This window comes from Hyperolius riggenbachi, chromosome 3 (genome assembly GCF_040937935.1).
Source record: "Hyperolius riggenbachi isolate aHypRig1 chromosome 3, aHypRig1.pri, whole genome shotgun sequence".
In the NCBI taxonomy this organism is placed as follows: domain Eukaryota; kingdom Metazoa; phylum Chordata; class Amphibia; order Anura; family Hyperoliidae; genus Hyperolius; species Hyperolius riggenbachi.
This window is the reverse complement of record NC_090648.1, coordinates 494,162,380-494,177,493: the sequence shown is the minus strand read 5'-3', so window position 1 is coordinate 494,177,493 and position 15,114 is coordinate 494,162,380. Positions and strand designations below refer to the sequence as shown.

The 15,114-nt window shown below is 45.5% G+C and overlaps 1 protein-coding gene across 6 annotated transcripts in view; it reads right to left on the bottom strand.

Moving 5' to 3' along the window:
• Positions 1-1,000: 1,000 nt before the first annotated feature.
• The window catches only part of RESF1 (retroelement silencing factor 1), a 244,916-nt gene continuing 230,802 nt past the window's right edge, over positions 1,001-15,114 (bottom strand). For all 6 annotated transcript variants that reach the window (XM_068278227.1, XM_068278226.1, XM_068278229.1 and 3 more), the window contains 2 exons: positions 4,722-4,799; positions 1,001-2,195 (listed from right to left, as the gene is read on the bottom strand). In XM_068278227.1, the coding sequence (XP_068134328.1) occupies positions 2,032-2,195; positions 4,722-4,799 (242 nt within the window). In that variant the 3' untranslated portion in view covers positions 1,001-2,031. The remainder of the gene's footprint in view (positions 2,196-4,721; positions 4,800-15,114) is intronic.

The following is a 15,114-nucleotide window of genomic DNA, read 5'->3' as shown; positions in this document are numbered from 1 at the left end:
CTCCTGCCGCCTCCATTCAGCCAATATACAACATATACTGTACATTATTAAGGGTCAGAAAGGCAGAAATGCTAACCTCCTGCTAACACTACAGCCATTCACAAATAGCACCAGAATAAACTCCTCAACATATTCGGTGTAAGAAAAAGTTTAGAAATGTCATTTTCCCATATCTGGGCCACGCCGGGATCTCCCTCTTCACTTGTCCTCTCTGCACACAGCTTTCCACAGAGTAGTTAAAGCGGATTCGAGATGAAAAACTAACTATAACAAGTAACTTGTGTATATATCTTATCTAAAGTTTAGATAGTTTACACAGCAAATCTAGCTGCAAACAGCTTCAATAGAATATGATTATTTCTTCCTGTAGTGATACAATGACAGCAGCAATGTTTGTAAACATTACACACAGGCAAGCTTATCTGCATCTTGAGCACTCAGCCTGTGAAAAAAAACCTAATCCCCCTCCTCCTCCCCTCTGAAATCTCTGGCTAGCAATACCTCCCTCTCCTCCCGCTCAGACTGAGCTCCCATGAGCCCTTGCTATGGTCTGAAAATGCCAAGGCTCTCTGAAAAAATGTGGGTGAGGCTTGTTTAGTTTATAGGGAATGCGTTTTAAAACAAAAAAGTATTTGGCTTGAGGAATGCCCTATAAACAATAGGAAAGAAACAATTATGCAATGAGTAAAAGTTCAACTCGGATCCACTTTAACAGTTGTAAGAAGGAATCCTTCCTGATAGAAAATGTCAAGCCAATAGGAGGATCCTAGTTTGCAGTCGATATTTGAAGGCGGTTTTCAACTTTTTTTTTTTTTTTTTTTTTTTTACCTTTTTGGGTTAGACACAAATACATTGAAGATTTGATTCCATTACATGAATAATTTTAGTGTTAGCAGAAAGTCAAGATTTCTGCAATATGAATCCTTGAAGATAAATGGCATATATACAGACAATTAATGCTACTAGCATCAACTGAATTGCTTTGAATAAAACAAAGAACTAAACAGAAAAATGTACATTTATACAAGAGTAACGTCCTTACAAAGGAATAATATCCATTAATATAATGTCCTCTAGTGTAATACTGGATTGTACGTGCCATAAGTAACAATAGTCTTTCAGTCCCGTCGGCTCCGAGGAGGCGGGGATAAATTAGGGTCCATAAGGGCCTGGCCAGCTCCGAGGTGGGGATAAATTAGGGTCCATAAGGGCCTGGCCAGCTCCGAGGAGGCAGGGATAAATTAGGGTCCATAAGGGCCTGGCCAGCTCCGAGGAGGCAGGGATAAATTAGGGTCCATAAGGGCCTGGCCAGCTCCGAGGAGGCAGGGATAAATTAGGGTCCATAAGGGCCTGGCCAGCTCCGAGGAGGCGGGGATAAATTAGGGTCCATAAGGCCCTGGCCAGCTCCGAGGAGGCGGGGATAAATTAGGGTCCATAAGGGCCAGGCCAGCTCCGAGGAGGCGGGGATAAATTAGGGTCCATAAGGGCCTGGGTTATCTGAGTGGATTACAGCAGCATGCGTCAGTGTGCGATATGTAGGCACAGCAAACGTAAGAATCCCATTGACGGTACAATCGCCCGAACAATCAACTGTTCAATCCGATCATTGTGATCCATCAGAAATGATCGCTCAAGCCTACAAACGGGACGGAAGTCGATCCAATTGTGCCCAGTGGAACTGATCTGGATCAGTAAATCAATTGTTTGCCGATCGGTACCACCAGTGATGTCTAGTCTGATCCATTGTACAGTTGATCGGATGGGGGAATAGTACTGTTAATTGGCACCTATAAAACGCAGAACAGAGACTTTGTCTAGTTGGGTGGGGTCAGTGCTGAAACGGAAAGCAACGCAGGTGCAATGTGGTTTGTGTATGGACACGTGCGTTGCAGAGCAATGCAAGTTGCCCAGGCCCCTCCAGAGACGGGGGAGCGCGTCACAAGTGGCCTTAGGTGTCTCCGGATACAGACGGGGAGCTTGTCACAAGATTCCCAGGCCCTAAGTGTCTCCGGATACAGGCGGGGGAGTTGGTCACAAGTTGCTCAGGCTGCCATCGAGACTTCGGCTCCTTTGCTCTTGATACCGCTGTCTGAACAAGTTAAAAGTCAACTGTGTATTCTGAGCAGGTCTCGCAGAGGTCTTCTCAAGGGGTTTGTAGGCCAGAGCCTGAGCGTCAGGCAGAAGCGCCTGGAAACCTGAGAAGGAAACAAACTGATTAGCAGATTATCAGCATAAAGTATTTAAAGGGAATCTAAAATGAAATTTACTAAAGCATTTATACTTACCTGGGGCTTCCTCTAGTCCCATTTAAGCCACTGGCTCCCTCACCATCCTCCTGGCCAGTTTTTACCACTGCCAGTATTACAGTACAGCTCAGGTGCAGAATGCACCAGCCAGGCGGCGAGAGCACGCACAGCACTTGTGCAGTACTGCACGACTGACCACTAGAGGGAGAGACTAGGCCGGCCAGCGGATGATCTGAGCAGCCCGAGAATATGAAGGAAGCCCCAGGTAAGTATAAATGCTTTAGTAAAATTGATCTCAGGTACACTGTAAAGGGTAAGAGCAGCACAAAGATGAACAAAAAAAAACAAAAACCCAACAACAAACTACTGAGCTCCAAGAAAATAAGTAACGCTTCAAAAAGTACCAGAATCCATAATGTCACTGAGGCCTCGTTCACATTGCGTTACGCTCGCGTTAGCGTTGGTTTTTTTTTTTTCAAGCAATTTTTTTTTTGATTCCCGGCGCTTGGGTGGGCTTTGCGTTTTTGTGAAAAGTGCTTTTCTAAGCGATTTTCCCAAGCGTTTTCTTAATTCACTAACTGACGCAAGTCAGGAAGTGAACTCTGACCTGGAAAAGAATAAATACAATGTATTTATTCTTCAAAAGCGAAGATGAGTGTTTTGCGTTTTTCCTATACCTTCCATTATAGCAAAATCACCCCAAAAATTGTCCAGGCACCGCTTTGCTGAACGCACAGCACGCAAACCGTGCTGATATGAACCTTCTCATAGACATTCATTGCACAGGCGTTTTGGGGGCGATTTTAAAATTACCTGCGCTTGGGGGAAAAAAAAAAAAGGCAATAATGGGGGATTTTTACAAAATCACACCACTCCAGCGTGCACACACATAGGATAACATTAGCAAGATCTTTTAAAATCATAAAGTGCTCCGAAAAGCTCTTGCAGTGTTCACCAGCCCTTATAAAGAGCAGCAACACATCTATGCTGATCAGTTATTGATCTAGTCACATGGACAGTTCCCAGCATTTCATTGGTTACGGGGGGGGGGGGGGGGGGGGGGGGGGGAAGAGGGGAGGGGGGGCTGTGTGTGGTGTTAGCCAGGCATGTCCTGCATCTGCTTCAGGCTGGGAATAAGGTGGAGCTGGCAGGACACTGCACAGCACGTTACAGAGTACATCACGGCACAGACTGTCCACAATCAAATCTAATCCTGCCATAGTCTAATGTCCTACCATATTATTATTATGTATTTATATAGCACTGACTTCTAGTGCAGCACTTTACAGAGTACAGTAATGTCACTGACTGTCCTAAGATGGAGCTCACACTAATCCTACCATAGTTTTAGTCTACTATCCTACCATATTATTATGTATTTATATAGCACTGACATCTTCTGAAGTACTTTACAGAGTACATAGTCATGTCACTAACTGTCCTCAGAGGAGCTCACTATCTAATCCCAACCATAGTCATAGTGTAATGTCCTACCATGTTATTATTATGTATTTATTTAGCACTGACTTCTAGTGCAGCACTTTGCAGAGTACATAGCCATGTCACTGGCAGTCCTCAGAGGATGCACTCGAGCAGCTCCTACAAGCTGGGCTGTACAGCTGAACTTGGTGAGAAACAGAACATAAGAGAGGAGGAGCGCTCCATAGTGTGTGTTAACTTTTAAAGAAAACCTGTAATGAGAAAAACCTCCCCTGGGGCGGATCCCATTGAGGCTTCCCCCGTCCTCCTCGGTCCCACGGCGGCGGAGATAAACCTCCCCGAACAGCGGGGATGTAAATATTTACCTTCCCGGCTCCAGCGCAGTATTGGCTCTCCGCTCGGAGATGGGTGGAAATAGCCGGTCGCTGTTGGGCCGCTCTACTGCGCAGGCCCAAGTCTCCTGCACAGTAGAGCGGACCCGACGGGGGATCGGCTATTTTCGCCTATCTCCGTGCTGAGAGCTGCAACAGCGCCCCCCCCCCCCCCCCCCCCCCCCCTGGAGCCAGGAAAGATAAATAAATCAGCGCTTATCAGGGGAGGATTCCGGGACACTCCGGGGGAGCCAGCGCTGGACTGCCTGCAGCTACAGGGGAGCGGGAAGCCTCATTGGGACCCTGAGGCTTCCCCCTCCCGAGGGCAGTACCTTTTTTTTTTTGTTACAGGGTCTCTTTAATGAATATGGAAACACGTCGCAACGTTAACCAGCACACGTCGAGCACCGCGTAGGGCACCTTTGGTCTTCACCACCTAGACCCGGACCGCTACTGACCTCAGCCGTCCCCAGGTTGGTCGCTGCAGTGAGGGCTTTTCCAGCCCAGTTTTACAGCTGTATTGCTCTATATCTAGTAAGTGTAACTTCTATGCGCATTGTTTCTAGTCCTCATGTCGGAACAATTCGCACCTCGCCGTCTCCCACATTCGCTCCCAACACTTTATTGTTTTGACCTTTGTGTGTCGTAAAAATTTGACGCTCACCTTGACTGTCGAATCCTTCCATTTTGCGTTTCTTGAATGGAACACTGCTGCACCAAGCCTCTTTACTGCTCTTGATACCTAAAAAGGAAGAGATAACCGTTCATTTCAGTTTCGGCACCCATTCACGCTAACATTGAGGAAATATGAAGTCAGAATTTCCAGACAGAGGACAACTGAAGTAAAAGGGATACTAAGGCTGCCATATTTATTTCCTTTTTAACAATACCAGTTGCCTGGTAGCCCTGCTGATCCTCTGCCTCTAATACGTTTATCCATAGCCCCTGAACAAGCATGCAGCAGATCAGGGGTTTCTGACATTGTCAGATCAGACAATATTAGCTGCATGTTTGTTTCTGGTGTTATTCAGACACTACTGCAGCCAAATAGACCAGCAGGGCTGCCAGGCAACTGGTGGTATCTAAAAATGAAATAAAAATGGCAGCCTCCATATCCCTCGTTACAGTTGTCCTTTGAAGCTACTGGAGGGGAGGGGGGGGGGGGGAGAGGAGGTAATGATACTTGTCTAAGGAGAAGGAAGGCTCTTGGTCTTATAGAGACTTCCCATTCCTCTCTCAGTCCACTCGTCTCAGCGAAATGGAGGCGCCAGCGCTGAAACAAGTGGACCGTGAGAGGAGCGGGAAGGTTCTAGGACCCAGAGCCTTCCTTCTCCTTAAAGGGAAACCAAACTGAGAAGGATATGGATTTTTCCTTTTAAAAAATAATACCAGTTGCCTGACTCTCCTGCTAATCCTGTGTCTCTAATACTTTTAGCCACAGCCCCTCAACAAGCATTCAGATGAGAAGCTATGACTGAAGTGCGACTGAATTAGCTGCATTTTCAGCTGTGTGATTCAGCCACTACTGCAGCCAAAGAGATCAGCAGGACTGCCAAGCAACTGGTATTGGAAACATCCATATCCCTCTCAGTTAAGGTTCCCTTTAAAGAACAACTATCAAAGAAACTGTCCTTCTGTAAACACCACATACCTATAGAGCTCTTAGCCAGAAACACTAGAACGTTTTTCAAAGGTCTCATCACAAAAACTCCATTTTTACTAGCTGTTTGTATCAATTAGTGTCAGCATAGATTCTAGATCCATACCATGTTGCTAGGTTACACTTCTCTGTCATTATTCAAAGAGGAAGGATTTACTGTTTTTGTTTCTGCTTTCTCACAGATCATATGAGAATAGCTGAGGAATTTTTAGATACAGAGAAGGATCTGAAAAGAAGGACCTGAACTTTGCTCTTACTTGGATGCCCCCTCTCCGCCATTCAGAATGAGATCTGTCCCTGGCTGTAAACTGATTACTTTAGACGGTGTAGCAGAGACACTCACAGGATCAGGCACACAGACAGTGCTGCAGCTGATGATTTACACACATTTGAAGCTATATCATTCTGAATACATTTCAGTCAAAGGATTACAGACAGCTAGGACTGTTTCTGTATGCTGGATGTGCTGGATACAGTCGTTCATAGTAACGCTCACAGTGAGACCTGTTCTATGTAAATGTCATATTTTCTTCACATAAAACATGCAAAAAAGCCTTTGTATTGCTTTTTGCTAGTAATTACTGGAAATATATGTGGCAGTTAGAATTTTAATTAACTTAGTTTTCCTTTAAAGGGATCCTGAGCAGTAAAAATAAACAAAATGGTATTTACCTGGGGCTTTCTCCAGCCAACCGTAGGTCGGGAGGTCCTCCGGCATCCTCCTGGCTCCTTCTCCCGGTCCCCCCGCTGCATACTGCCGTCATGCACACTATTGTCACGCCGGCCGCCTGGATGACGAAGAGCGTCACCGTTAAGGAAGTGGGAGCTCGACTCCCGACCCGGGTGTCGCTGATGCAGTATGCGGTGGAGGGACCGGGAGAGGAGCCAGGAGGACGCCGGGGGACCTCCCGACCTACGGTGGGCTGAAGAAAGCCCCAGGTAAGTACCAATTTTGTTTACTTTTACTGCTCAGTGTCCCTTTAAGTATCTTTTTCGCTTCCCATTGACTTTAACAAGAGGAGGATCACAGCAACTGACATCTGGCGGTCAATGCCTGTAAGTAACGGAAAGCACTGCTTTGCATGAACACAGGACATTTGGCACACAATGACGTCCAGTCACATGGACTTTATTATATTTTGCTGCAGAGACATTTTCTGTTTCATAGTAATAGTTTTTGTAGAGCACGGGTGTCCAAACTTTTTTAGGCCAAGAGCCATATGCCCTTCTTGAGAATGCTAGGGGGCCAATATGGTGAAATTAAACAATATTTGCTGATTGCATTTAGGTACACTATGCCTGAGACATTTTGCCAAATGAAAAATTTCCATGGGAAATAACCCATATACTGTGTGCAGTTAGCATGTCCCTTTCAGTATGCAGGCATAGGGCTACTGGCATAGTGACGGCTGCTACTCAGTGGCCGTTACTGCTGCTGGCACAGTGGTGGCTGCTAATCAGTGGCTGTTACTGCTGCTGGCACAGTGGCGGCTGCTAATCAGTGGCTGTTACTGCTGCTGGCACAGTGGCGGCTGCTAGTCAGTGGCCGTTACTGCTGCTGACACAGTGGCGGCTGCTAATCAGTGGCCGTTACTGCTGCTGGCACAGTGGTGACTGCTAATCAGTGGCCATTACTGCTGCTGGCACAGTGGTGACTGCTAATCAGTGGCTGTTACCACTGCTGGCACAGTGGCAGCTGCTAATCAGTGGCTGTTACTGCTGTTGGCATAGTGGTGGTTGCTAATCAGTGGCTGTTACTGCTGCTGGCACAGTGGCAGCTGCTAATCAGTGGCTGTTACTGCTGCTGGAACAAAGGCGGCTGCTAATCAGTGGCTGTTGCTGCTGGCATAGTGGCGGCTGCTAATCAGTGGCTGTTACTGCTGTCGGCACAGCGGCTGCTGCTAATCAGTGGCTGTTATTGCTGCTGGCACAGCGGCGGCTGCTACTCAGTGGCTGTTACTGCTGCAGGCACAGCGGCAGCTGCTACTCAGTGGCTGTTACTGCTGCAGGCACAGCGGCAGCTGCTACTCAGTGGCTGTTACTGCTGCAGGCACAGCGGCAGCTGCTACTCAGTGGCTGTTACTGCTGCAGGCACAGCGGCAGCTGCTACTCAGTGGCTGTTACTGCTGCAGGCATAGCGAAGGCTGCTTATCAGTGGCTGTTATTGCTGCTAAAACAGTGGTGGCTGCTAATCAGTGGCGGCTGATAACCTACAGGAGGCCCCTGCATGAGGTACCACAGCTACCGCCTGCAGGCCGCATGGAATTAACAACTGTGGAGAGTTTCAAGGGCCACTGGAAAAAGATCAGTGGGCCGCATTTGGCCCCCAGTCCGGACTTTGGACATGCCGGATCTAAAGGTATCAAAAGGTAACTATTCTCACCTCATATAAAACTACCTACACAATAAACTGATATGCAATGCTAAAACCCAATGCAATAAAATTGTTCTACAATTCGCTCTGTAGGAGAATTCTCAATCTGGGAGACTAAAATGAAGTCATAACATTTCCAGCAACAAGGACAACACTTGCAAATAATGGCGATTTTGCAAAAGTCACTATTGGAACGTGCAGGTTTGTTAGGAACCTTCACAATGTTTTGTTTTGTTTGCAACTACTTGCCTTCGTCACATCAAGGTTAGACTACTGCAACGTCCTCTACACAGGCCTGCATAAGAAAGACTTACGCCGCCTGCAATTAGTACAGAATGCCGCCGCAAGGCTGTTAACGAGCCAACCCCGCCATTGCCACATAACACCAACCCTGAGCTCACTCCACTGGCTACCGATAAAATGGAGAATTCTGTTTAAGATTGGCTTACTGACATTCAAATCCTTGCACAATCTGGGCCCTGGATACCTGAAGGACTTGTTGCAACTACATCACACCCCCCACAATCTTAGATCAAAAGGACGTAACACCTTGGTCACCCCCAGAGTCCACCTCAAAACCTTTGGAGACAGAGCCTTTTGTCATGCTGCCCCTACACTTTGGAACTCCCTGCCACACCCAATCAGGACAGCCCCATCCCTGGAAACATTTAAGTCTAAACTGAAAACCTACCTTTTCAGTCTGGCATTCATGAACATCTGACTATCTCCTCTGTAACACAACCCAGCCTGAAACCCTGTATTAATCTGAGACACAGCTATGCGCTTTGAGTCCTATGGGAGAAAAGCGCTTTACAAATGTTATTGTATTGTATTGTATTACTTGGAGCCTCTGTAGCATATGGCACGCCATGTACGATTCCTCTAGAAAACCAGCAGCTGAGGGTGGGACAGTCAGCAGAAACCGCGGTTTTCTGCAGACACAAGTGTGGTCCCTGCCGTAATCTCACCAATATCACATTATTCTGGCCAAACTTTAAAATGCGTAATCAAGAACTGTTCATTACTTTATTTTTTTTTCTTCTGTTGTAATGAAGCTTTTCAGCCAGCCTTTGCTACCACGTTTCCCCAAAAATAAGCGTTCTGTGTTATTTTTTTGTAGCAAAAAATACGCTAGGGCTTATTTTCAGGTAATGTCATATTTCTATGAACGCACTCCTGTGCTGCGTTTCCTCCTGCCTTCCCCACTGTGCCACCTCTTCCTCTGCTGGATCTACCTCTTGTGTGCCCGTGTCCCCCTTGTACCTTTAGTGTCCTCCTGGTGTCACCTCTGTCCCACCCCATATGTCCTCCTGCATCCTCCTCTTACCCCCACCCCCATGCCACTGTGTAGAAATTCAGCCTATGGAGAAGTACAGCAATGTGTTTTTACTAAAGCCGAAGCCTAGCAGGCGGGACTATGGCTCAGTTATTGGACCAATCACTGCACTTGCTGAATAGCAGCGAGGGCAGTGATTGGCCCAAGGACTGAGCCATGTTCCCGCCCATGAGATCATGGGCTCCAGTAATAAAACACAAGTTGCCATGCTTTTTCTCCTTACTGCCGCTAGGGCTTCCTTTCAGGGCAGAACTTGTATAGCAAACATGCTCGAAATTCCTGATAGGGCTTACTTTCGGGGAAACAGGGTATTTACACTGCAATCAGAGGTGCGGCTACAGGCTGTACAAAAGCTTTATTAAATGTAATAGGTTCCATATGATAAAATCAATTAAAACATCGATCCAGGTAATGCACCAATCATAATAACATGTAATATTCATGTATGGTAAACACCTCCAACATCAGTAATAATTGCATTGATAGTAGTCACCAAGCAATAATGGATATAGAATTAAGAATACCAACATACATCTAAGGTAAGTAAGGGTAAAGTGCACGTGCAAACAATGTAAACATCCCACAAGGGGAACCAAAACGGTGCATAGAGATTGCAGTGACAGTGTGAAGAAAAAGTGTTGAGAGTGATAGCACGAGTGAGTGCCCAGTGATAGAGCTGGACGCGGCCAGCTGGAACAACAAAGAAGTGAGCTAAGTGTAGGCTTACCAAGAAGGAGGTATCAGGAGGTAGCGTGGTGCAAACCGGACCCAGGCCGTCGCGATTCGCCGCCGAATGCGGCTTCAACGGGGCATGTATAGACGCCGGCGCCATCCTGCTTTATAGGCAGTACGTAATGAACGGGGAAGGAAACGGGGGCGGTTCCCACAGGTTCACTCTTAATATCCCTGGATGTTGAAGCCTTATATACTAACATTGATCATCAAGATGCTTGTCAGGCCATACGTTATTTTCTCTCAGCAACTACACATACAAGATCGGACTTCAATGACTTTTTAGTGACGCTTTTGGAATTCATACTTCAACACAATTACTTCATGTTTGATAGTAAGTATTATTTACAGGTCCATGGAGTTTCGATGGGAGCCAAATGTGCCCCTTCAGTTGCTAATCTGTTTCTTGGATGGTGGGAGAGAGAAGTGGTTTGGGGACCTGACTTGGATCGGTACCACCCTCACATTTTGGGGTGGTACCGTTTTATAGATGATATCTTAATTTTATGGGATGGTCCCAAAAATTTGGCCACTGATTTTATTACTGCTTTGGGTAGGAATCGACACAATATCGTTTTGACCTCACATATTGCAAGTGATTCCTTGGACTTCCTGGATCTCCATCTCTTTCTTACAGATACGGGACATGTTGGAAGCAAATTGTACAGGAAGGAGACGGCTGTAAATAGTTTCCTGCATTACGATTCCTTTCATACGAAGACATTGAAGGACAATATCCCTACGGGACAGTTTCTGAGACTGAGGAGAAATTGTTCTGATGACGGTGACTTCAAGACTCAGGCAGTGGAACTAAGAGCACGATTTATACAGAGGGGCTACCCTCGGAAGGTTGTACAGAAAGCATATTATCGGGCTCTAAACACCAATCGAGAACAGCTGTTATATGGTAAGAAACACCAGAAACAAAGTAACCTTGTGAGATTCTGTACCCCTTTTAACAGCAGATGGAATGATCTTAGGACAATCTTATCCAGACATTGGGCCGTCTTACAGACGGATCCAATTTTTGACGCAATATTTGACCCAGAGACCTTCTATTACAGCGAAAAGAGCTCCCAATCTCAAGGACCGCCTGTGCCGAAGCCACTTTCAGAGGGTGCCTAGAAGGAGGCCAGCAGTTTGTGGTAGTTTCCCGTGTGGAAGGTGCAATGTTTGTGGGTTAATGGTACCTACAAAATCAGTAACTAGTCGAAGAAATGGCTACACACATATCATCCGTGACTTTATTAACTGCCAGACAACAGGTGTTGTCTATCTTCTAAGATGCCCGTGTGACAAATTGTATGTGGGACAAACGAAAAATGCACTGAAAACGAGGATTCAGAAACACATGTCTACCATACGATTGGCCGAACGGGACCTACATGAGGGTAAGACATTAACTCCAGTGGCTGAACATGCATTGAAGGCGCATGGGGGTAAAACTAGGGGTTGGAGAGTATGTGGCTTAATGCATGTTACTTTATCTTCCAGGGGTGGAGACATCACCCAGACCTTATTGCGTCAAGAAACACGGATGATTTATGAATTGGATACGCTTACACCGGTAGGTCTTAATGAGGAATTTACTTTTCTTGGGTATCTACATTGAATCCAATCGTCTTGGTTGTACATCTGTTGTTATCTCATCTGTGCCGGTGTTCTGTACTACTTAACCTATTGCATTCTAGCTGTATTGTGTCCAGTGAGTAGACACAAAATATTGTTATGTGTGTGTGTGTCTACACATATATATCTAAACTGGTACAATATGCATTGTTCTATTCTTGCTGAATTGTGTGTAGTTCCTGTTTTACGTGTTGAGTTTTTGCATGATCCACCCACATAACATCAGCCATGATGTGTCGAGTGAGTAGACACAATATTGGTATTAAATTGTCACGATGTGCTCGTGGTTTTGGGGACTGCTGTCTATGAACACTAGAGGTGTAACACTTGGGTGGTTGGGGGGTCCGGGTAAGTAGGGCCCCCTGCCACATTTATTATGGGTCTTGGTGAGTAGGCCCTTGTGCACTATATAATTGTGTTTGTGGTGAATGAGATCTGTGGGCACACATAGTTAGGATTGTGTGGCTATTTGGGTGTACACATCATATGTATTGGAATGAGTATATAGGTATTACCTATAGATTTAGGAGTATGTGGATATATGCGTTACCTATAAAGCTCATACATGGTGTGTTTTTATTGTATTCAGTTTCGATTTTCTTGGACACATACACTTCGGTGGATTCGATGGGAGGAACGAGCGGAAGGATTTGATTTCTACCTTGAGGATGGATCTGCCTGTTTCCTGCATTTTGCTTCTCTTTCTTGTTTTGTGGACATATATGATGGGGGGGTTTGTCAGGACATTGTTCCGTATGAGTTCCCAGATTTATTAGTCAGCTTCATGATTTACACTGCTTTGAAGTAAATTGATTGACCTGTGTGATGCAGTTATCTGGTTCACCAGTAGGTGGCCTCAGTGGCACCATCTGCCCTTGCAAGGCTGAGACTCCTGTTTTGCATGTGTCTCATATTAGGATATGCAGTTGCATTGATGTTGGCCGTAATGAGCATTAATTTGCATATGTATATAATGATTATGTAACTTTACACAGGTTTAAATGTTTTCTTATTATTTTTAGATAGATATTGCTTTTCCTTCACTCTCCTTGTGCATAGTTTGCTGGCCTTCTGTTTCCTTCTCCTGCCTTCTCTCATCCTTCCGGCATGCGTATATACACTATGGTTTGTGTATAGGTTGCTATGACAGCGCCCAGCCTCCTGTGACGTTCGGGTGATAGGACGTATCACTGCGCTGTGTTCAGCGTAGGGCACGATCCTAATTGCGTGGCCACGCAATATCGCGAGACTTTGACTGCCTGTCCCGCCCCCGTTTCCTTCCCCGTTCATTACGTACTGCCTATAAAGCAGGATGGCGCCGGCGTCTATACATGCCCCGTTGAAGCCGCATTCGGCGGCGAATCGCGACGGCCTGGGTCCGGTTTGCACCACGCTACCTCCTGATACCTCCTTCTTGGTAAGCCTACACTTAGCTCACTTCTTTGTTGTTCCAGCTGGCCGCGTCCAGCTCTATCACTGGGCACTCACTCGTGCTATCACTCTCAACACTTTTTCTTCACACTGTCACTGCAATCTCTATGCACCGTTTTGGTTCCCCTTGTGGGATGTTTACATTGTTTGCACGTGCACTTTACCCTTACTTACCTTAGATGTATGTTGGTATTCTTAATTCTATATCCATTATTGCTTGGTGACTACTATCAATGCAATTATTACTGATGTTGGAGGTGTTTACCATACATGAATATTACATGTTATTATGATTGGTGCATTACCTGGATCGATGTTTCAATTGATTTTATCATATGGAACCTATTACATTTAATAAAGCTTTTGTACTCATTTATATTATGTGTGGTGCGGTTCTATGGGGATGAGTCTTTAGTTCAAGGTTGTCATAGGTACATAATCCCTTTCTGCACACACAATATTATTGGTTCACATTGGATAGCTTTATTTATTATTAGACCGGTGCTTGCCCCAATTTGCTGGTTTCTACAGGCTGTACAATCAATGCTCTAGAGCCCACCTTGAAAATTACCTTATTTTATGCTGCCTGGACTTCTCAATATGACATTCCAACTAGTGCGGACAGTTATAGGGCTATTTCAGAAAATAGTATTTTCTTCAATCTACAAAGCTAAATTAACATACAGGAGGAGGATTAAAGGGCAGACAGGCCTGCAGATGCCTCTTGCTCTATCATCACTTGAAGGAAATCAGAGATGAAAATAAACTGATGGGAAACAATTGCATCTACCCTCCACCTAAAAATGATTTTTTTATTTATTTTTTTTAGCTATCCCAGCTTTATTTTTACTTTTTAAGTTTCCATCATCTCTGCTCAATGATACATTCATTGAATATGCCAGAGCTAAAATCTAGGAACTAGTGATCTTTTTTATCTCTTCCCTGCTCTCAGTAGCCATTTTCTGCCAGAAAACTGTTTTATGGCAGCAATTCCTTATCAGTGGGGGTTACGCTATAGTCTGACCCGGTCCCGACCCAGGCAGAAGCTGTCACTTGCATAGCTGATTAACTCTTTCAGGCAGAGAAAAAAAAAAAAAAAAGGAAACCGCATAGTTGTGTGCTTGGCACTGTACATACGCATGTCTATATCATCATGTCACTCCGGATATCTTATTATAGTGTTGTAGGCAGATCATTTGTTCACTTTTCTGCACAAACATTTGATCCAGGGATATGAAATTACAATAAGGCTAATAATGGTTGAGGCATGAAGAATTCTTCCCATCTGGTCAGCACAACTACACTTGACAGTATTTATTCTGCAAACATACAGCAAATGCATCGCAAATTAAAAGCAAAACAAAGAAAAATTACTTTCAAATTAAAAAAGGTAGGACAGCGGTGGTTAAACTGTTTACCCAATCAAATGACAGTTATTTTATAGCCCTGGCCCCTCCCACTACACAGACACACTTTGGCATCATTGTCAAGCCTAAATAAAAGAGGACAGATCACATTGTTCTGTGCTGTGGAGAGGAGGGGGGCAAGGACACTTAAAGAGAACCCGAGGCATGTGGCGGATGGGACACAGAAGCATGTTCTCTGCCTCATGACATGCCTCTGTGTTCCCCCCACCCGCTACAGCCATCGAAATTTGCGACCATATTTGGTGCCATCTCGGAGGGTAATGGAAGGAGAGGGATTCCCTGCTCAAAAAGCCCACTAGGCGTTTCTGCATGCTTTCCAGAGCTGCCATTGGGCAGCTCTCTCTCCCTGGCCGCGCCCCCTGCCACTCCGCCTCCCTGCACGCTGGGAGAGAAAGATCTCTCCCCTTCAGCATTGTGACTCCAGAGGTCACAAAACTGAAAGCGAGGTAGTGCGGGCCTCAGGAATGG